General features: G+C 45.5%; 1 protein-coding gene across 1 annotated transcript; it reads right to left on the bottom strand.

Moving 5' to 3' along the window:
• Nucleotides 1-553: 553 nt before the first annotated feature.
• EFHC1 (EF-hand domain containing 1) lies at nt 554-17,778 on the bottom strand. The gene is made up of 11 exons (XM_059468951.1): nt 17,656-17,778; nt 12,522-12,743; nt 10,583-10,870; nt 8,682-8,831; nt 7,427-7,619; nt 6,975-7,195; nt 6,161-6,301; nt 4,785-4,998; nt 4,302-4,449; nt 3,291-3,492; nt 554-862 (listed from the first exon to the last, which is right to left on the bottom strand). The coding sequence occupies exons 1-11, from the start codon at nt 17,776-17,778 to the stop codon at nt 737-739; spliced, it is 2,028 nt and encodes a 675-aa protein (XP_059324934.1). The 3' UTR covers nt 554-736.
• Between the last annotated feature and the right edge of the window lie 3,620 nt (nt 17,779-21,398).

The raw sequence follows: 21,398 nt of genomic DNA, 5'->3' as shown, positions 1-21,398 counted from the left end.
CTTCACGGGGAGATGAGTAACAGAGCATGGGTGTCATAACTATTGCCATGCCAACTGCCCATGTTCCCTTCTCCTTGGAGACCTGTCTGGTGAGATGACAGGTGGATTAGGTGGGTTTAGATGGGATCTCAGTCCTAAAACCATTCTCCCAACTTCTTGTTGAAAAATGCAGAGCTGCTGTCGGCAGATTTGTGTCCATACCCTTGTTACCTCCATATAACTAAACTCACCATCACTACCCTACTTTGAGTAGACCCAGAATGACAATTTGTGAGTTTCCCCCCTCACTTCTATTTTAACCCTTTGCTATTCCAGCCATTCTATTTAAAACAGACTTTTGGACACATTTATAGCAACTGCAGTTTTATTGCAATTTTAATAACAAACTGGCAGTCTTCACTACTTGGAGGTAAAAGGTCCATTTGAGAGAAACCTGGAGGGGTTTTCACTCCAGGTTTCAGAGAGCTTTAGCTCTCTAAAGTACTGCACTAAAAGGTTGAGGAAACAACAGAACCTGACTTTGGTTCTCAGAATTATTTTTTTCTCTCCTATAAGTTTCATTTCAACATCCAGCAGTTGTGGGCTTTGAGTTTAGGAGTAGCTAAAAGGACAGGGAGAGGTTAGGAAGGAAAAAAAGTTAACATGAAGGTGGGAATCAGCTGGGTCTGTAAAAGGGAGAGGTGGAGAGTGAAGCAAGCGGGAAAAACCAGAACATCCTTTTTGAAGTACAATATATTCAAGTCAGCTGAGAATTCAACTGCTGACCCTGTCCTTCGGCTTCTGGGAAGAGATCACTAGGGAAGGCTCGAAGGAAGTCACGGTAGTTTACCTTGTCTTCATCACAGGAACAGTAGTCAATCAGCTGTGGGGACAAAACACACAGCAAACACCATAAAGAGTTGGAAAAAGCTGCAAAATTGGGGTTGTTTTTAAGGGAAACTGCCCAGAGTTCTTGAGCAGGAGATGTCATTCCCCCATGTGGATTTCCCCATCCTGGTAATCCTGAATCACAGGTAAACTTGGAATCATAGAACCATTGAGGATTGAAAAGACCTACAAGATCATTCAGCCCAACCTTTAGATCATCAAGTCCAACCATTTAAGGATTGAACTTGCTGATCTAAAAGTTGGACTTGATGATCTAAAAGTTCAAGTCCAACTTTGAATGCCTATAGATGACACTAATCTATGCAAGGAGAAAAAGTTAAAGTGTTGGAGTTTAATCCTGATTTCCTTCTGGGCCTCACCAGAGTGGAAAGAAAGCCACAAAAATACAAAGCATAGCCACAGACTGAGATGGGCCACAGGAAATCTTGCAGAAATCCCTCCCAAAAGTGGGGTGAAGGCAGTGTATGTGAACAGTCACTGTTCCCTGGTGTCACTTCGGTGTGTGCACATGGCATAAAGGGGAGACATGGATAACTGAGCTTGGTGACAGCCCCACTAATGAGCCAGTTCTGGTGTCCGTGCCTGACCCTGCATTGTGTTACAGAGCCACAGCCTTTGTGTGCTCCAGGGGAAGAAAGAAGGTTTTTGTTTCTTTAATTGCATAACTAATCTCCTTCTGACACCCAGCAAGATGGAAAAGGTCTAATATCACAATTCCTTGAAAGGATTCCTCTTCCCTTGTCGCCTGGAGACAGATTCTCTGGGCTTTGCTTCTGTGACTGACAGCTGTGCTCCTCTCCAGGCACTGAACTCTGTCTATGTTTAATTTATAGCCCTGCCACACTGCCCTGGGCTCTGGGAACACTGGGATCAAGATTTCAGGAGAGGAGATGGATGTTTTTAGTGCATAGGTCCTAGAGTGGGGCTCAAACATGGGAGTTTAGCTTCAATTGTCACAGGTTCTCCACATAATTTTGAGAATGTTCTCTCCCACTCTCAGAGTGGAGCAGGAATTTTCACCCCACTGTAAACTCCTCAGGGCAGAGTGAGCTCTGAGGAACTCTGATACAGCAAAGCCCTGGGTGTTTGTCAGGGCCTTTATTCATCCTACATTCAGAGACACAAATCCCCTGCCCATGCACCTTTCTAACCATGCCTGTGATGCTCACAGTGAACTGCTTTAGAAAAGTTTTTATTTTAGCAGGAGAAATAACTCCCTCTGGTTTCCAGATTTCTCTAAAGTCTGATCCCCCTTTTTTGGCCACTAATCTACTGCCTATCACATGATGCTGAGGAAACATCCTTGCCAGTCAGATTCCTCCTCCATCCTCACTGCAGGAATTTTCCCTCAGTTTCCCTCACATTTTATTGCTTTGCAGACTGTGCAAAGACTGCGATCTCCATGTGCTGCTTGTTGCTCATAGTGCCCAGCAAGTGTTAACCAGGGTGTTGTTGTTGTTGTTGTTGTTACCATTATTATTATTATTATTAATAATAATAATAATAATAATAATAATAATAATAATAATAATAATAATTCTTCGTTGCTATATTATATATTATATATTTACTATACATTATGTATTACATATATAATATAATGATGAATTATTATTACTATTATTATATTAAAATTATTACATTACATTATTATATATTATATATTGTAATGTATTCTAATAATATCATTATTATTTATTGCCATTTTAATAACTATAATTATGAATTAATAACAATTATAATTATAAAATACATTTAATAACAAAAATAATAATAATAACAACTCATCATTATATTATTATACATTATATTATAATTCTATATTATATTGTATATTTATTATATATTATATACTTTATTAATATATATTAATTTTGTATATTATAGTTATTAATATTGTTTCGGAAAGTACTTAGTTCTTAGACCTTCAGTTCAGTTGCTGTTGAATCCAGAATGTCTCTAAGCTTTCCTAAGGCACATTCCTTGAACACCTCAGTGTCTACTCAATCCCAGCTGTGCTTAAGCCATCACAGACACTCCAAGCTCTGCAGGAGCCTATCCCTGATCCCTGTCATGATTCCTGATCTCTATCATGATCCTTTACTCATCCAAGACCTGAACCAACTGGAATTTTCACACATTACAGTACAGCCCAACATGGGGGGCAACCTGGATAACATTTTTTCCCTTTTCCTTAGAGGACAGCAATTATTATCTCCTCTAACACACATGCTCAGTCCAACAGCTCAGGAGTTTTTTTAAACTGGGACTCTCTTGCCTTTTTCTTGAATTTGTTCCCCTTTGAAGGCTAGAGCAGCTGGTTAGGGTTGGTTTTTAGAAGAGATCTTTTGGAAGAAGCATAGATGGGGAATTCCACATGCACAGCACCCCTTCCATCTGACCTTTTTAAGAAGAATGGTGCTGGTTGGCACGTTGAACCTGTCACAAAGAGTTAAAAATCTTGTTTTATCCAGGAAGCCAGAGCCCTCTGTGTCACAATGATAAAATGCCTCATGAAACTGCCTGGTGTCGAAAGGCTCTTGGAGTTTCAGTTCTTTCTGAACTTCCACAATTAAATCATCCAGCTCCTTTTTGGGGAAGCCACTGCAGAAGAAAAGAATAATAGGATTTCATGTAAAAACTCATTTTGGCAGCCTTACTATGACATTTCAGTAAAAAACAGATCATTTCCCTGCGTGCTCCACAGTGTCAGAAACTGTGGGAAACTTGAGTTTCAACCAGAGCCATGATATAACTGCCTCCAAACCATGTTCTGAGATAACAGAGTATTTCTGGGTCACAAAAACTGGGTCCAGACAGCTAAAAGGAGGATGTGGTCTAGGCTCGGATGGGCTGATAAGCAAAGAAGGAATAAATGCCCCAAAAAAGCCTCTCCCCACCACCTGTGGAGCCTTCAACCATCAAGCAGCTCAAGTTGGCAGCATCTGTTACAGTGAAGTGATGCTTTTTTTGGAAAATATGTGTCCACCATCTGAAAATTATGTCCCCTCACAAACTGAAAGTGTTGAAGTGTTGCTTGGAGCAACACTGGTATAGTGGAAGATGTCCCTGCCATGGCAGGGGTTGGACTGAGCTGATCTTTAAGGTCCTTCCAACCCAAGCCATTTTGTGCTTCCGTGATTTTGGCTGGAAGTCCAAACACTTCTTGAACTCAGCCTTGGTGCTGTGACCACTTGTCTGTCTGTGCTGCTGAGCCAGAGCTGTCCCAGGAGGTTTTGGGGCTGGCAGCAGCCACAGCATTTTACTGTACACACCTCATACCCTCTGGATGTGCCCAAACAGCCCCTTGGAGCATCAGAACCACCAGCAGAGGAGGAGGCTGGGGCCCAGGGAGGCTGCTGAGAATGCCCTCAGCCTTATTTAGCCCCACAACCCCATTCTTTGTAGCCTACCTGCTGGTAGTCTCCACCACCACCTTCCGTGGGAGGAAATGATCCCTTATGGATTGCACTGTGGCTGCAGGGAAACTCTGTGCATTTCTCTCCAAATAATTAAGCACATATTCATCAGCATCAGTGATAATAAACCTGTGGCCAAACACTAGGGGAGGAACATTGAAGAAGTAGTGTTACTTGTGGTTTAGCATGGGTTAAAGTAATTTCATCATCCAGGAGGGAGCAAGATTCCTCTCCTGTGGCTGGGCTCAGCTTTGAGCCAGCTCTGCTACTTGTTTCACTTCTTGAAGCAAGAATAATTTCACTGATTGAAAGGTTCAAACATTGACAGTAACAAAGTTATATCAATGTACACCAGCTGCTAATCTGGAAACTCAAATGTGAGGAGACCCAGAAGCAGCAGATCTTTCAAGTGAAGGAAGAGATATGCAATAAATGAAATTTCAGAGCAGAGTATTATAAATCCAGGCTGGATTTTACCTTCAATTGTAGAACCAATGGTGAAGTCAGAGGCCTCATAGTATATGGGATTCTCTGGAGTAGATCCTGGCTTGGTAACTTTGGTCCTTCTTAAGTATTTGCCCCCAGTGATGCCAGAGTTTCTGACTGGGGGTTCATAGATGCTGATTGTGTCATCGGCAAGGAAATAAGAGAGGATGAAACGACGATTTTTGTCCTCAGGCACTGGTGATTCCTACAGGAAAGGTAGCAGGTTTGGAACACAGCATTTGAACACGTCTGAACATTTGAACCAGGTTTTCCTTGCCTGGGGTGCTTAGGAGTACCTAGTAACTCACTCATAAACACCCAGAACTTTTTTCACAGCTGACTAAACAAAGCACTTGTGCTGACGTAGCATAACAAAGCACTAGACAGCACTCAGGATCTGAATTTCAAAGGTTACTTGCTTTACTCAAGCCACTGAAGCAGAATCTGGGTTGAAGTTACCAAATATATTCAGTGTTTCCACAGCCTGAGTAATCTGAGAGAAATCCTTTCTCTATCCTATATGGAATGATTCATCCCAGAGAGGCTGTAAAATTCAGTTTTAAATTACATTTTTTCATTATGCTGAGTGCCTGAGAGAGTCTGGTGCTGTTTCAGCCCTTAGTCACAGGAAGTCACTCCCCTGACACACCAGTGGATTTGCTTGCTTAGCTTAAAGCTAAGTGGATCTTAACTCCTCAGCTGTGACCTTTAGGGAACTCCTGCACAATAGGGAAAAGAAACCAGAGTGTTTGGAGAGGGCAGGCACAAGGCAGCACAGGAAATGCCATCGCTGGTTGGATGTGCCAGAGGCTCCTTGCATAAACCAGCTGCAAAGCTGGCACAAAGGCCAGGGCCTGGGTGCTGTAGTGGGTGGAAAACACCATTCTCATGGATTTTCCAGCTTCTACACAGCATTGGCTGCTCTGCTAGGACAGCTCCTTGCTGGCTGCTGCATCCAGGACTAGCCTGGAGAAGGACAGGGGCTGGGCCAGCAGCAGAGACATCAAGAACTGGCTGGTGGCAGTGGTGGCAGGCAGGCAGAGGCACAGTGCCCAGCGCAGGCTGCTTCAGCCAGGGCCATCTGTCATGCAGCACTGGCAGAGGGAGTTTTTCCATAAATGGCTGTGGGTTTGTAGCAGGTTTGGTTTGTACTTTTTGGCTTTATTTTTATTTTTTTTCTAGTTTTTTGAGCTGTCAATTGTCACAGCAAGCACACAATAACCCCATGGCATCCCCTCAAGGACACTCCTGTTGGCTTGGAGAGCTCTCTTTTCCCACTGGCACAAAGGAGAGTTTGCCAACAGCCTTGTCTGGGCAGGCTGCTCCTCCCATCCTTCTGGCACTATTCCACCAAGGAAAACACTTACCAGGGCCACCTGGTACCGCAGGACCTTGAGATTATTCTCCAGCATCTTAATGACATCTTTCCGTGGAGGCTTTGGAAACAGACTAAGGCAGTTCTGGAGAGAGTCTTCAGGGATGCCAAAACCATTGTAGGGAGGAATTACCTGCATGCAGAGGAGACATCAATCATAAACAGCTGCAACTAAGAACAACACAAAGTTTATAAGACTTAGCAAAGCCCATCAGATTTGGAAGGGAATATTCTGCCACCAGGTAGGAAGAGCTGTGACATTCTACCCAGTAGAGATGGTTGATACCAGCCTGGCCATGTGTTGTATTTAATGAAAATATAAAAGGATTAAGCAATTCTGAAACTCAGAAAGCCACAGCCAATTTAAGACGTATGTATTAAAGAACCATAGAATGGTTTGGGTTGAAAAGGACCTTAAAATCATCTAGTACCACTTAATCCTTCCCATGCACAGGAACTCAGCTATCAAATGGTTACACTGGTAACCTAATCCCCATTATGCCTGTGGTCTAAACCACAACTCCAAACAATTTCTGAGCTCAGTTTGGGAGGTAACAAGGGCTGTGACCATCCTCAGTAGTCAGTTTGGACTTGGCAACACTGTTCTGAAGAATGAGGGAGAGTTCAGTAGTATAAGTGCAGCCAGACTTTCATTTTTATATTCATTATGACCGTTCTTGCTTGTCTTTTTCAAATTGATTTTTTTCTTTAAGCTGAACATGTTTTCTACAGGTACTTACTAAGCTGAACCTCTACTTTACTATAAGAGCTTACACCAACTCCCTTCTTTTGAGAAATTGTAGTACCTGTGGAACCTTTTCAAGTGGTTTCTTATTTACATCCACTGGCTGAAAGTCTGTGATGCCATATTTTTCACGATAGAAGTCCTGGGTGAACTTGTCACAATCATAGATGAAGAAGGTGCGTCCAAGGAGGGTGACAGTTTTGCCAATAGCAAAATCTTTGGGTGAGAACCACTCTTGTACCTCATGGTCAGTGATCTCCAGCACACAGCTTGGGAAGTTCTCTAAGGACAAGGGAGCAGAAGGAAAAATAAATCAATCAGGGAGATGCTAACGTTTCCTAGTGAAAATGGATATAAAAGCAAGGTGTACAAATAGCTACAGGGAGATGCAGGCACTGCTGTCCTGCCACTGTTTCCCAAAAGACAAAGAATTTAGTGACCATTTGAAGAACTTTTTTTTGACCAAGAAATAATGACACTGGAGCACAGATGGGTGTGACAATCTAAACTTACTGTTCTTGTCCACAAAAATTTTGGGCAAGCGCTGGCGTCTCATCAGTACTGGGAATGGGTCTCTCCCATCATTTCTCTTGTGCACTTCCCGAACCTCCACTGTGTCATCTGCTAAGAAGTAATGGATGATGCAGGGATGGTGATCACCAAAGGCACAGTTGGTGTCATCCCATATGGCATAGAAGCGAAGCACCTGGGGTGGAGGAAAAGAAAGCAGACAAACATAGATCAGAATCATCTTTTGGTGCTGCAGAAATCAAACTCATCACACTGAGATGCTCAAGAATTCCCCAAAGTTCACCTCCTGAAGACAGTAGAGAGACACAGGGAGAATTTAATCAGAGCAAGGGGCATTTGTGTTTGTCTTAAATTGTCTGCTCTGACAGCTGGCATCAATATTTTGGGGGAGCAGAGGAGTGGATGCAGCAAGACCATTCCTAATAGAACTGCATCTGATTGCTAAATTCCAGAGGCAGGTGGCTTATCTCATCTCAACAGAAAGCAAGAGAGTAATGGATGATATTGAGCACAGGCTCTGCAATCCAAAGAAGAGCTGTTTACAAGGCACAAAGCCCAGAAAAAAGCATAAAAGGTTTTGTTTCTCACTAAAGCCAAGAAAGGAGCAAATCTGGAGTCTGTTCAGCAGACTGAGACAATTTAGAATAAGTGAGGTTGCAGACTCTCACAAGACCTGGGTTTCAGTAGCGCATATTCACTGTAATAACAGCATCTTCTAGGTTGGAAGATCATTGAGCCCAACCTCTGACTGACCACCACCCTGTCATCCTTCCCAGAGCACTGAGTGACATTTTCAGTCATTCCTTGGACACTTCCAGGGATGTGGATTCCACCACCTCCCTGGGCAGCCTGTTTCAATGTCTAATCACCCTTTCTGTGAAGAAATTCTTCTTAATTCAACCCAAACCTCCCCTTGCACAACTTGAGGCCATTTCCAGTTCTCTCTCTGGTTGCCTGGGAGAAGATACTGACCCTCACCTGACTGTCCCCTCCTGTCAGGGAGTTGTGCAGAGCCTGGAGGACCCCCCTGAGCCTCCTTTTCTCCAGGCTGAGCCCCTTTCCCAGTTCCCTCAGCCACTCCTGGTGCTGCAGCCCCTTCCCTGGATACTCCAGATTCTCAATATCTTTCCTAAAGTGAAGGGCCCAGACCTTCAGACCCAGAACCAGGACTGGAGGTCCCTCACCAGTGTGGTGTGGGTAATTATACACTAATTAGGGCAATCCCCAGCTCTCTCACCTTTGTATCATAGGCCAGGAACTGCCTGAAGGGGTCGGGACTCGTGGGCATGATGCGTTTTTGCACAGGCATCTGACGCTGCTCCGTGTAAGGATCCGAAACCAGCTCCTCTGGAGGGTTCACTACAATCCCTTGGCTCTCCAGGAACACCTAGGAAGGTCATCTGAGGTGTTAGTGCTGCCAGGAGTTCTGAAGGTAAGAGGTGACTAGAGTGAGGTCAGAATTCTGCAAGTTCACTCCTCACAGAAAATTCTACAGCAACAGCAAAATACAACAGATGACATATACATTTGTTTAAGCTGCTTTTTATCTTTGCTTACCCTTTAATTAATCAGAGTAGTTCTGTCCTGAACATCCTAACTCAGATTTCACTTGAGCACAGTTTTCCTTGGCCTTAGGGCTTTAAATGGAAGATAGCTGTCAGTTGGTCTCTTTTATGTAAATGGAAAAGATTAAATTGCTTTATAAACACAGATGTAGTCAGCCTGAGTTTGTAATAATTTAGGGCTGTGTCAGATAGTTAGAAGAAGCTAGTGTGACCCACACTAGGCACATCAAGACCCTTCAGGCATGAGGAGATGTGTCAGTGGCAGCTTCATTCCATCTTTCAGCAGTACTTCTCCCACAGAGAGAGTGCAATGTGCTTGCTTATAAAGGCATTTTTTCTTACCTTGGACCATGAACAAAATCCAGGGTGTTACTTGTGGACTTGCATCAGTCACCCAAAACAATCTCTGAAGTCAAGGGACTTTTCCCACTTTGGGAAGTGGTCCATGAAAACATTCAGCCCAGGAAGCACCTATGCAAACATCTCCCACAGGAATATGAGATCTCCCTGGAGAGTCACAAGGCAAGTTCACTTTCAGACTCATTATTTCCTGGTCTGGAAGATGTCAGTAAATGACACATACACTATTGGCCTTGAGATGTAGACCCATGTAGCTCATTCCATGTTTTCCATCAATATTTAATGAGGACCAGCTCTTTATTTGGTGTGGACTGACTTGAACAGTCACCAGTTCCAGCAGAGCTGGCCCCACAGCCACATTTATACCAATATATTATACATGTTGGGAACATTCCTGGCCACTGAGGCCAACTGACAAGGAAAAGCCTGGATCTAAACTCTTCCAGCCTCCAGGACAGGTTGACTGCATGTAACTCACCAATTGGGAATGGCCCCTGGAGCAGTCTAACTCCTGGCCTGGAAGAATAGTAGCTGACCAGGGCTGAGATTTTACTGGGGACAATCTAGCAGGATACCAGCATACTGGTAATTTTTATTTCTTGTTATTGGATCATTATTATCTCATTTACTGGTACAGAAACAGCCAGAAATAGAAAAACAGACAATGAGTAAGCTTTCTTAGAAAGGTCAGTTCATACCATGATTCTCAACCCATGGATCATGAATTGGGTGTTAATGTGTGCAGAGTTACTGCCTGTATTCCTTTCCACTGTTCCTAACAGAGGAATATTAAATCAGAAAAGAGACAGGATCACTAATTTCCCTCTCATGTATGCACAATGTTTCACCTGGACTCCAAGCAGTTAAACTGCCCAGACAGGTACTTAGAATTTGTATTGTAAAGAGAAGTCCTGAGGACAAAAGATGGACTCCCAGCAGTCCTGGGGCAAAAATCTTGAGCACCTTACTTGCCCTCAGTAGATGTCATACCCTGAAGTCCCCTTTGGCCTGAAAAAAGAAATCTCCACAAAAAGCAAAATGAAAGACTGCGAGCACCCATATGACAAAAGCTACACAAAAAGCAAAATGAAAGACTGCGAGCACCCATATGACAAAAGCTACAGCTGCAAACTGCTGGACTCTAAGAGGTGATGAAACCCATGCATTCCCAGGATCTGGGAGTGTTTCTGTCACTGCTCTCCCCAGCACACACCTTGGTGAAGGAGTCGCAGTTGACCAGGCGGTAGGTCCGGCCGTAGATGGTGAGGTCGATGCCCACGTTCAGATCCTTCCAGTGGTAATAATCCCCATGCACGTTCTTGGGCACTCGGTGGCGCCTCATGAGTTTGCCTTGGACCAGCCCTGAGTTCTTCACCTTGGGCTCGATGATGCACATGCTGTCATCCTCCAGGTAGTAGTAGATGCACACCTGGCGGATCCGGTAATTCTCCTCTGCAGAGATAGCAACTTCCTCCATGAAGTAGGCATCGAACTTCAAAACCTGCCCAAGGCACAACACAGCAAAGAGAGAGAGAAAAATAATTTGAACACCATGATTAGTCTATTAAGGCAAATAATTTATTTGTAATTTGCTTTGGTGGTGTGAAATTACTGGATTGGATTCTAAAAGTCTTCAGAGACAACTGTGGCCTAATCTGTGAGTGACAGCAGAGGCACCAGGAGAGCTTTTATTAAGATGTGTCTTTTGCAAATTCGGTGTGTCTGAGACAAGTATAAAAATACAGCCTTTTCCCTACTTCTTGATAACCTGCTGTTTCACCTACTGCCAGGTGCTTGGCTGCTGACAGCAATCTACTTTACTGACACACAACTGTTTATTTGTCAGCTTTACAACTCTGATTTAGGGAAGTTATCCACAGATTTTAGTAAAGAGTTCAACCACATCTGAGAATTTTAAAATCTGAAAGGACTCATCATTTTAAGGCCAGGCTGGAGGGGCTCTGAGCAACCTGGGATAGTAGAAGGTGTCCCTACCCATGGCAGGGAGGCTGGAACAAGATGATCTTTAAGGTCCCTTTCCATGATCTGAAGTCACATTTATTCAGCACTGACAGCAAAAACTGATTTGTGCTGGGGAAACAAGGAAACTAATGAGCCAGTCTCTCTGCTTGGCAGAAGTAGGAGGAATATTCCCTCCAAGACTATTCAATGCCCTTAAGAAGGTGCAGGTGGCCAATCATGCCTTGCATACCCAGCCTACACCAGCCCAGAGGCCTGGATAATTAAGAGATGATAAAGCCAGCAAGTTCCTCTCAGTCAGCAAAGTGTCCCACAAGGGATTGTGACATCCCCAGCAGCACTGGGGCCCCTGCTGCTCCTGTGGTTTGAAGGAAGGGGCAGAGAAGGATCTGACAGATTAACCAGCAACATTTACATTGCTCTGAAGGAACAGCCTCAGCAATTAACAGAGCACATCTGTTCCCCAGCCTGTGCCACAGCCAGGCTGAGGGCTGGCTGGCTGCACACTGCTCTGGCAGGGCTGGCAGCGTGTGGAGCCTGCACGTGCTGAGCTCCCGAGCCCTGCAGCTCCCACTGCAGCAGCTGCTCCATGCACAGCTGCGGGTTGCAGCTTGGGCCATTGGCACACTGAAAACCAAGGGGAGCTCAGGGCTGCTCCAGCAGACACAGAGCCAGCACCCAGTCTGATAGGATGACCAAGATGAAACATGGGAAGCACTAATAGAGCAGTTCAGGTTGTGACACACTGTGCTGACAACACAAGCACAAATAGACAGACCACAGTCAAACTGGCTACCAGGGCTCCCACTGCAGACTGACTTTTCCAGTTAAAGCTCAGTTACAACCTCAATATAGCTGTGGAAACACAGAACTCCAGGCTGTGGCTTACAGAGCAATACTTTTAAGCTGGAGCTTTCCAGAGCTAATCAAACCTCTTTTCCAACATCTGCTGGAAATGCTCAAGTGTAACTTGCAGGGAATGTCTTACATCGTTTATGTATTATAATCCTCCTCCCAAGCAAAGAAAGCCTCTTTCAGTCTGGGATTCAGCTGTCTCTGACTAAGGGCTCTGGCATCTGAAAACTGCTGCATGCAGTCCCGTGAACCCTGGAGCTGACTGTTTATGTCTCCGAATTTGGCCAGTGATATTCCTGGAATCAGCTTCTTTATACCTTTTTGTCATAAGCCACGAATGCTGGAGTGAAGCGGGAAGGTGCAGGCCTCTTGACTTGCCCATAGGTCAGTGTGGCTCCCTTGGTGCATAAATCATCTAATTCATCTTGAGAGAGCTGATTTGCAAAGAGTGTTTCCCCACCAACCCCCTCTCTTGGCAGCCGGAAAAAGGCATATCCATTTTTGAAGTCCATTGTCTGGCACCGATGAAAAGATGTTTTCTGTTGGAAGGAAATCCAGCTATCAAAATACTGCATGATTTTAGCAGATATAGCTACTGGAAGCACAAAAAAACCCCAGTAAGAGAGTGCATTATCAAGAATGTCTCACCCCACAAACATCCCCAGCATTTTATTATAAACTACTGCAGCAGTTATTTAAAATCAGATTTTGTACTTAGGGAAAAAAACAGTGGAAAAAATCAGGGAGTGGTGGATGTACAAGGCACAAGAGTGAACTCAGATTCTTGCATTGCCACAGGCTCTGGAAGAACTTAAATCACTGAATTTCCTGACTGCCACCATAGTCAGTGCCTAGAACTGTGTGTCAGCACTTTATCTGCCCTGGCATTTATCTCACCAGCTCTTTGTTCCCTACCCTATTTGTCAGCAGTACAGAGCACCATGGGACCTCAGTTACTGCCTTATGGTGCTCCCTTCACTCTTGTGCACCCTCTCTGTATTTCATTGTTATTTATTTTCTTAACCCTCCCCTGGGCATAATACAGGATTTTCTTTGGTGGGTTAAATCAAGGCATGTCATGCTCACAGAACTGCAATTATGCAATTGCACATTAGTTGTTTTATCACCTCTCTACATAGTTGTAGACTGATAGAACAGCCTGGGTTGGAAGGGACATTAAAGATTATCCAGTGGGAGGTGTCCTTGGGCAGGGACACCTTCCACTATCCCTGGTTGCTCCAAGCCCCATCCAACCTGGACTTGGACACTTGCAGTGATGAAACAGCCACAGTTTCTCTGGGCAACCCGTGCCAATATCTCACCACCCTCTTTGTAAAAAACTTCCTCCTTGTATCTAATCTCAATTAAGCCTCTTGGAGTTTAAAACCATCATTCCTTGTCCTGCTGCTACAGGCCCTGCTAAAAAGTTTGTCCCATCTTTCATGAAGACCCTTTAGGTCCTGGAAGGGGCTCTGAGCTCTCCCTGGATCCTTCTCTTCTCCAGATGAGCACCCCCAGTTCTCCTATCCTGGCTCCAGAGTAGAGGGGCTCTGAGGTCTCCTTGGATCTTTCTCCGGGAGAACACCCCCAGCTCTCCCATCCTGGCTTGAGGGCAGAGGGGCTCCAGCCCTTGGAACATCTCTGTGGCCTCCTCTGGATTTGCTCCAGCAGCTCCATGTCCTGTTTATGCTGAGGACCCCAGATCTGGAGGCAGCTCTGCAGGTGGGGTCTCACCTGAGAGGGGCAGAAACCCCCATCCCCTGCTTCCCACAGGGGGATCACCCCAGCACATTGTGGGGGTTGGGTTTCTGGCTCCCAGCCTCTGATCCATCAGCAGCTCCAAGTCCTTCTCCCAAGGCTGAATTCAACCAGAGCTCTGCCAGCCACTCTTGTTATTCACCACTGAAGAGCAGGGTCACACTGGAGAGACACCAAACTGTCCCACTTGCTGCACACTCCAGCACACGTGGCACCTCACCTGCACTGCAGGAACCTGCCTGGTCCCACTGGGCTTTCAGCACTTACAGCTCCAAATAAAGCAGGGGAAATTATGAGTCCCTGATAATAAAATCTCTTGACTTTTGCCAAGTAAAACAGAGTTGTAAGCATTTCTAGTGTTGAGAGAACAAGCTCCAGCTCCTTTTCCAGCCCCAGGCTCGCAGTCAGTCCAACCTCAGGCATGCAAACTGCACTCCCTCTCTTGCTCCTCATGGTTAAGCCTCTAATCTTATTTATACCTTCAAGGCCCCACTTGAATTCCACATAATTCCCTGTTTTCCCTTTAAAATGCTACTATAGATCTTGCAATGGAGAGAGCAGTGAGGAAAACAGGTAAAAACAAGATTTGTCTGAAGACATTTTAGCACAACATCCACAGAACTGCCACTTCCTTCTGTTAAATAAACACCAAGGGAATGCTGTGGGGGAAAAATATTCAGGGAAAACCAGGAAGTTTGTCTTTAATTTGAGCAATATCAGCGTTTGTCAGAAGTGTGCAGGCTTTTAAGAGCCCACATTTGCCTACAGAAAGCACCTCATTGGTTCCTATGGCTCCTGAGTGGATAAGCTCTCCCAAAGTGAGCCTGTATGCCAGATAACATCTTCCAGGATTAGGTGACTAATGAAAATTTAAAAGGGAAAACCCAGAATGTAAACTCCTAATCTCAGTTGCTGGCAGTGTTTATCTGAAGAAATTCCACTGAATTAAGTCTTTCTTTTTGCCAAGTCTGTAACACTTCACACAAACACCATTCCCTCTCCCAGTGTCTGTTTCCCTGTCCTGTGAGCACTAGGCAGTAACAACACTTCACTTGAGCACAGAGGTTTTCTGCAGAACTTGTCAGCATTCACTTGGAAACCAAATATTGTGATGCCAGTCTTATGGACTGGAAAACTGCAGATTTCCAAGATGATATAAATTATTTCAAGGAAATATTATTATCTGATGATGATTCTGAGCTAACCTTTAATGTTGGATTTGTTATGAGCAATTTATTTACTATTGGAGGACTCAGTTTTCACTGATTTTAGGCCAGGCTGGATGGGCTTGGAGCAATCTGGTTTGTGGAAGGTGTCCCTGCCCATGGCAGAGGGTTGGAACAAGATGACATTTAAGATCCCTTCCAACTCAAACCATTCCATGATTTTGTGACAATGAATTTTCATATAAAAAGCTGAATGCAGCCAGGAATGTTTTCTGTTAAAGATGCTCTCCAGGAAGGCTGTAAATTCCTGGTGAGCCCAAACCAGGCATGAAACAACCCCCCTTTTGACTTTTTTGGGGAAATTGTTTAGTAAATCAGAGAAATAAATGGAAGCATCATTTCTCTGTAGAACCACTTCTTCAAGAGGATGTTGGGAGGATTTGGGGATATCAGGTCCTTAGGGCCTGGACCATTGGATGGGGAAAAGCAGAAGTTGTTCCTCATTTAGGTATCAGATGCAGAGGATGAGGAGGAGGATGGGGATGAGATTGCTTCTTCCAGGGAACCTGGGAACAGCTGAGAATGTGTCACTTCCTGGGGATGGTCCTGGAAGCTGTGATGACACCAGTTCTGTGGTGGGATACCAGCTCTCTCATCAGGTTATAAGGTTCCAGACCTGCACTGTCAAGGATTCAGCTCTCCAAGCAACACCAAGAGAGAAGTTTTGGAAGTAACAGAGCTTTGGAGGAAGAGGTATCATGAAGGTGTTGATTGCCAATGAGATTGGTGACTTCAAGATGTACCTATGATAAATTATGTCCAGGAAAATAGATATGTAATAGATAAATTATGTCCAGGAAAAAAAAATCAATGATTGGGGGATTAATTTATGTGGAGGAATGCTCAAGGTTTGATCAATACTGGTTCTCCTGGGTACATCAGCTGAGGAGGTATCAGGTGAATTTAAGGAACTTGGTTCAGGACAGTATCAGTATCAGTTCAGAGGACTTTGCTTTGGGAAAACTCAGATGGTTCAGAGAAACAGCAGCTTTCCTGAGGGAATTGGGTTTCAGGACTGTAAAGTGATTTGGGGATTTCCCGTGGCATATTTTATGAACTGTGGAGGAATTATTGGATAGATTCAGGGGAACTGAATATCCAAAGGGGTGAGTTTGCAGACAGGAGTTCTGCAGTTATGGAAACAGCTTTTGGAATTTCAAATGAGGCTCACAAATGAGGGGGAGAAGGGGTGTGTGTGTCACTCTCCAAAGCTATCAGGACAAATTCAGGGTTATAAGATGGGTACATGATGCAATGGATTCCTTGGGGAGAAGATTAAAAGTACCAAGTCCCCTTGAAGGTTAGTTCAGGGATACTTGGTCCTTGGGAACAGATTGCAATGTTCAATAGCAGTGGAAGAATTGTGGGAGAACCAGGTCTGCTGTGGGTGGGATCAGGAGATACCAGGTGGGTACAGAGGGTTCAGATCCGCAGAAGTGAGTCCAGCAGGTGTTTGGGAAACACCAAGTCCCTGGGGGAGAGTTTAGTGAATATTAAATCTTCTGGGGAGCATCAAATGAGTTCACAGAGCACCAGGTTCTTTGGGGATACTCTGAGGGTCATGTCCAGGTTCTGGTGAGTTTGAGGTTCCCAGGACATGGGTTCAAAGGACACCAAGTTGTCTGGGGAATATTTGGTGAATACAGGATGTACCAGGCCCCTGGTCTGGCAGAGAATTACATCTGATCTGAGGAAACAGCAGGTTCCCTTGGTTCATGTTCCCTGAAGAAACTGTCTCCCCCTATACTCTGCTCTTGTGAAACCCCACCTGCAGTGCTGCATTCAGCTTGGGAGCCCAAAACACAACAAATGCAGGGCCCTGTTGGAGGGAGTCCAGAGGAAATAATGGAGATGCTCCAAGGGCTGGAGCCAGGCTGGGAGAGCTGGGGGTGTTCACATGGAGAAGGATCCAGGGACACCTTAGAACCTCTTTTGGTGCCTAAAGGAACTCCAGGAGAGCTGGAGAGGGACTTGGGACAAGGGATGGAGAGACAGGACAAGGGGCAGTGGCTTCCCACTGCCAGAGGGCAGGGTTGGGTGGGATATTGAAAAGGAGTTGTTCCCTGTGAGGATGGCAAGTCTGGGCACCACAGGGTGCCTAGAGAAGCTGTAGCTGCTCCTGCATCCCTGGAAGTGCTCAAGGCCAGGCTGGATGGGACTTAGAACAATGTGGGATAGTGGGAGGTGTCCCTGCCCATGGCAGGGAGTGGAATGGGATGAGCTTTAAGGTCTTTTAACCCAAACCATTCCACACTTCCATGAATACTGTTGAGTTTAGAGGTCCCAAGACTCCCCTGGAGGGAGTACCAGATTCCCAGAGAGTGTCTCCAGGGGACACCAGGTACCACCTGAAGCGGGTGAGGGATCCGTTCTGAGGTCACCCCTCAGGGGGCACCCTCCAGGCCGGCCCACCTTGCCCCGGGGGGGCCTCCCGTGGGAAGGGGGTACAGTGGGCAAGCGCGCTCACCGTGGGGTCCTTGATGGCGCAGCCGGGGAGGAAGGGCAGCCCCGGCTCGGGCACGATAGGGGGCCCTGTGCCCATACCCGGCCGCATCCCCGGCCCCGGCCCCGGCTCCGGCCCCGAGCTCATGGCGGCGGCGGCGCTGCGGGTCCGGCCTGCCCGACGCGTCTCCACGGCAACCTCCCGCACGCTCAGTGCGCGTGCGCGGGGCCCTTCGAGCCTCTCGCTGGCTTTCTATGCGCATGCGCACTGAGCGCCGCAGGGCGCGCGGTTACCGTGGCAACGGGGAGGGCTCTGAGGGGCCGAACCGCCCCCCCCACCCCCGTGAGGGGAGTGCGGCCCCACAGCATGGAAAAACATACGTGAAAAGTGTTAATCCTGTTTTATTTGGGATTTTCCCCTGTGAAAAATGCGTATTTTATGATTGCCTTTTCGCAAATATTAAAATGAATATTATATGTGTTGTGTTAGAAAGTAGTGCTGTATTAATTCTCTTAAGTAGTGTGTTAAATATAGTTTTAGGTTATAAAAAATGTTAAAATATAAACTATTTTATGTAGGATACTTTTTTTTAAAGAAAAGACTTGCAGCAAGATAGCAGCCACAAGACACCTAAATCTTTCAGAGAAAAATAATTTATTGCCCTCTTATCAGAAGAAATGAACTTCTTCCCGCCTCGAAGGCGCTGTCAGGATTCAGAGGAAGAAGCTGAGGATGACCAGACAGAAACCTGTGTTTGAATGGAATTTATGCATCATGTATGAAGTGTATGAATATGCAACAGGCTGTTGTTTTTAAGGGTTAATCCTTTGTTAACCTGTGTCCTTTTCTGGGCTCGTGCTGCCCAGAAAAAGGTACTGTAACTCTTTGTCTCTATTGTCTCATATTGTCCTAATTCAAATTGTCCAAATTATTATTACTCTAATTGTATTACTATTTTTATAACCATTTTATTACTATTAAATTTTTAAAATTTTCAAAACAAGTGATTGGCGTTTTTCACACCCCTCACAGCCCCTCAGAGCCCCCTCATGGCTCCCTCGTGGCCCCTCATAACTCCCTCACATTAAAACATCTTGGCCTCCCAAACGGGTGGCGGTATCTGGACTGCTGTGCAAAAGTCACTCCCAAATGCAAGAGAGAAAACAGCTAAATCCATCACCTTGGAAAACAGAAGTTATTTGTGGCCTATAGAAGTTGTGGATTCTCCAAAAAACGTTGATTCCTCATCCCTGGAAGCATTCAGGGCCAGGTTAGACAGGATTTCGGAAAAACCTGGTCTAGTGGAAAGTGTCCCTGCTCATGGCAAGAAGGTTGGAACGAGATGATCCTGAATGTCCCTTCCAACCCAAACCTTCTAGCATTCCATGAAAAAGAAGTTTTTTGTGCATTTTTGCTTTGTTCTCTTTATCACCACTACACCAGGCAAGCCAGGCTGCGATTCAAGGGCAGGTGGCAGATCCGAGGGCTTTGTAAGCAGAAGTTAAGCGGGGAGAATTGCAGCCAGACTGTCTGTCTGAGCACGGTGTGGGAGAGAAAAAGAAGCCAGACGGTGGGAGATAAAGAATGAGGCTGATGAGCTTAGAAAGGAAAATAATGAACTGAAGGCCAAGCTAGAAGGGCTAGAAGAGCTGAATCTGGAAGATGGCAAAGCTGCTGGTGTGATGGCTGACTGGACTTAGGAGCAGGACCCTGATCAAGCCCTTGCTCTGATTTTCCAAGCTGCAATATCCAGGCAGCATTTAACAGGGAATGGGGCCTGTCTCAGAGAAGGAAACCCAGCTCTGTGTGCCAAGGATCATCCACAAGGACAGTAACTGCAAATTTGTGACAAGGCTGTGTGGCACAGCCTGTAAAGATGACAGGTTAGGCATGTTCAGCGTGGAGAAAAGAAGGTTCTGGGAAGTCCTTTCCAGTGCCTCTAAAGGGACTCTGAGAGAGCAAAAAAGGGATTATTTGCAAGGGTATGCAGTGACAGGACAAGGGGCAGTGGTTTTAAACTGCCAGAGGGCAGGGCTGGATGAGATATTGGGAAGGAATTCATCCCTGTGAGGGTGGGGAGGCCCTGGCACAGGTTGCCCAGAAAAGCTGTGACTGCACCATCCCTGCCAGTGTCCAAGGTCAGGCTGAGCAACCTGGTTTAATGGAAGGTGTCCCTGCTCATGGCAGGAGTTTGGAATGAGATGATCTTTAATGTCCCTTCCAACCCAAACCATTCTGGGATTCCACTGGAGCAAGTCAAAGAAAAGCCATAGCAGAAGGTCTTTAGTAATAGTGACTGTAAAGCAGGAGAAAGGAGAAATGAGGAATTAAAGTGAAGATATAGATAAGCTTCATCCTTGACAACTTCTGTACAGACAAGTCTGACTTGCCAAGGTTAAGATGACCCTTTTTAAGGTTAAGATGAGCCTTTTTAGCTTCCCACATCTCTGCTATCTACTCATGAAAGGCAGAAGGAATTCTTTATCGGGCTCTGCTTTCGTGGCAGTGGTGGAGACATCTCGCCCTCTGGTGGGTGAAGACACAACCTGCAGAAGCCTTGGTCTGCGTGGTATATTAAGAAATAATAATTAAAATTACTGGTTATTGGAAGAAAAAATAAAAGATATTCTAGTGGTTTTAAGTTCTGAAATTCAGAAAAAAAATTGATTAATTATGTATGTGATCACACACAACCCTCCCAGATAAGGTTGAGGAGTTGAGGATCTGGAGCAATATGACAGAAAGGAATCAGAAAATCAACAAAACACCATGATGGAGAAATCTCTAAAACTGGGATCCCTAAATATGGGAAGTCAGTGTGCTGGGGTGTCTCTGGAGTGTGTGTAGAGAACACCAGCAATGTGGGGATTGGGCATGACAAGGCAGAGATCTGGGTGCATCTGCAGGGCCATGATCTTGTTGGGATCAGGAAGGTGTGGTGGGATGGCTCCCATGACCCGAGTGTTGCAATGGAGGGATACAGACAAGCCAAAAAGGTGAGGAGAGGGAGCTGCCCTGCAGTGAGAGAACAGCTGGAGTGCTGGAATTTTGAGTGGATGATGAGCCAACAGCTTACAGGGGAAGGATTCAAGGGATAACCAGTTTGGGTGATGTTGTACTGGGCCAGTTGCCTCTCTGCAGGCCCTGCTCCTCATGGGGGACTTCAGCCACCCTGGTACCTGTAGGAAGGACAAGTAAAGAGGGATGGAGCATCTCTCCTAAGAGGAAATGCCAAGAGAATTAGGATTGTTCATCCTGGAGAAGTCTTTGGGGTAACCTAATTGCAGTTTTCCAGAGCCTACAGGAAAGATGGAGAGGGACTATTTACAAAAACATGTAGTGACAGGACAAAGGGGAATGGCTTCAAAGTGAAGCCAGAGAGTAGATTTAGATTGGGTATTAGGAAGAAATTATTTAGTGTGGGGTTGGTGAGGCCTTGGCACTGGTTGGACAGAGAAGATGTGAACGCTTTATCTGTGGAAACATTCAAGGTCCAGTTGGATGGAGCCCTGAGAAACATGATCTAATGGAAGGTGGCCCTGGCCATGGCAGGGGGCTGAAATGAGATGATCTTTAAGGTCTCTTCCAACCCAAACCCTTCTATGATTCTGTAATTCCCAGCCCAGGAGGTTTCTGGAATGCAGTGCTGGTAACTCCCTCCTCCAAGTGATGGAGGAGCTGACAAGGAGAGGTGCTTTGCTGGACATCAAACTCACCAGCCATGGTTCAGTGAAAATGTGGGGGTCAAAAGCAGAGCTGGCTGGTGG

The sequence above is a fragment of the Ammospiza nelsoni genome, chromosome 3 (genome assembly GCF_027579445.1).
Source record: "Ammospiza nelsoni isolate bAmmNel1 chromosome 3, bAmmNel1.pri, whole genome shotgun sequence".
NCBI lineage: Eukaryota > Metazoa > Chordata > Aves > Passeriformes > Passerellidae > Ammospiza > Ammospiza nelsoni.
Note: the sequence above shows the minus strand (reverse complement) of the source record. Positions and strands in the feature narration are given on the sequence as shown.

What these genes read in the sequence shown, in the direction of transcription:
- EFHC1 (XM_059468951.1), bottom strand. Translation starts at nt 17,778, where the DNA reads ATGAGCTCGGGGCCGGAGCCGGGGCCGGGGCCGGGGATGCGGCCGGGT. An exon ending in ACTGCGACTCCTTCACCAAG is followed by an intron (nt 8,832 to 10,582) that starts GTGTGTGCTGGG and finishes TGACCTTCCTAG; the next exon opens with GTGTTCCTGGAGAGCCAAGG. An exon ending in TCCTGGCCTATGATACAAAG is followed by an intron (nt 7,620 to 8,681) that starts GTGAGAGAGCTG and finishes CCTCCACCCCAG; the next exon opens with GTGCTTCGCTTCTATGCCAT.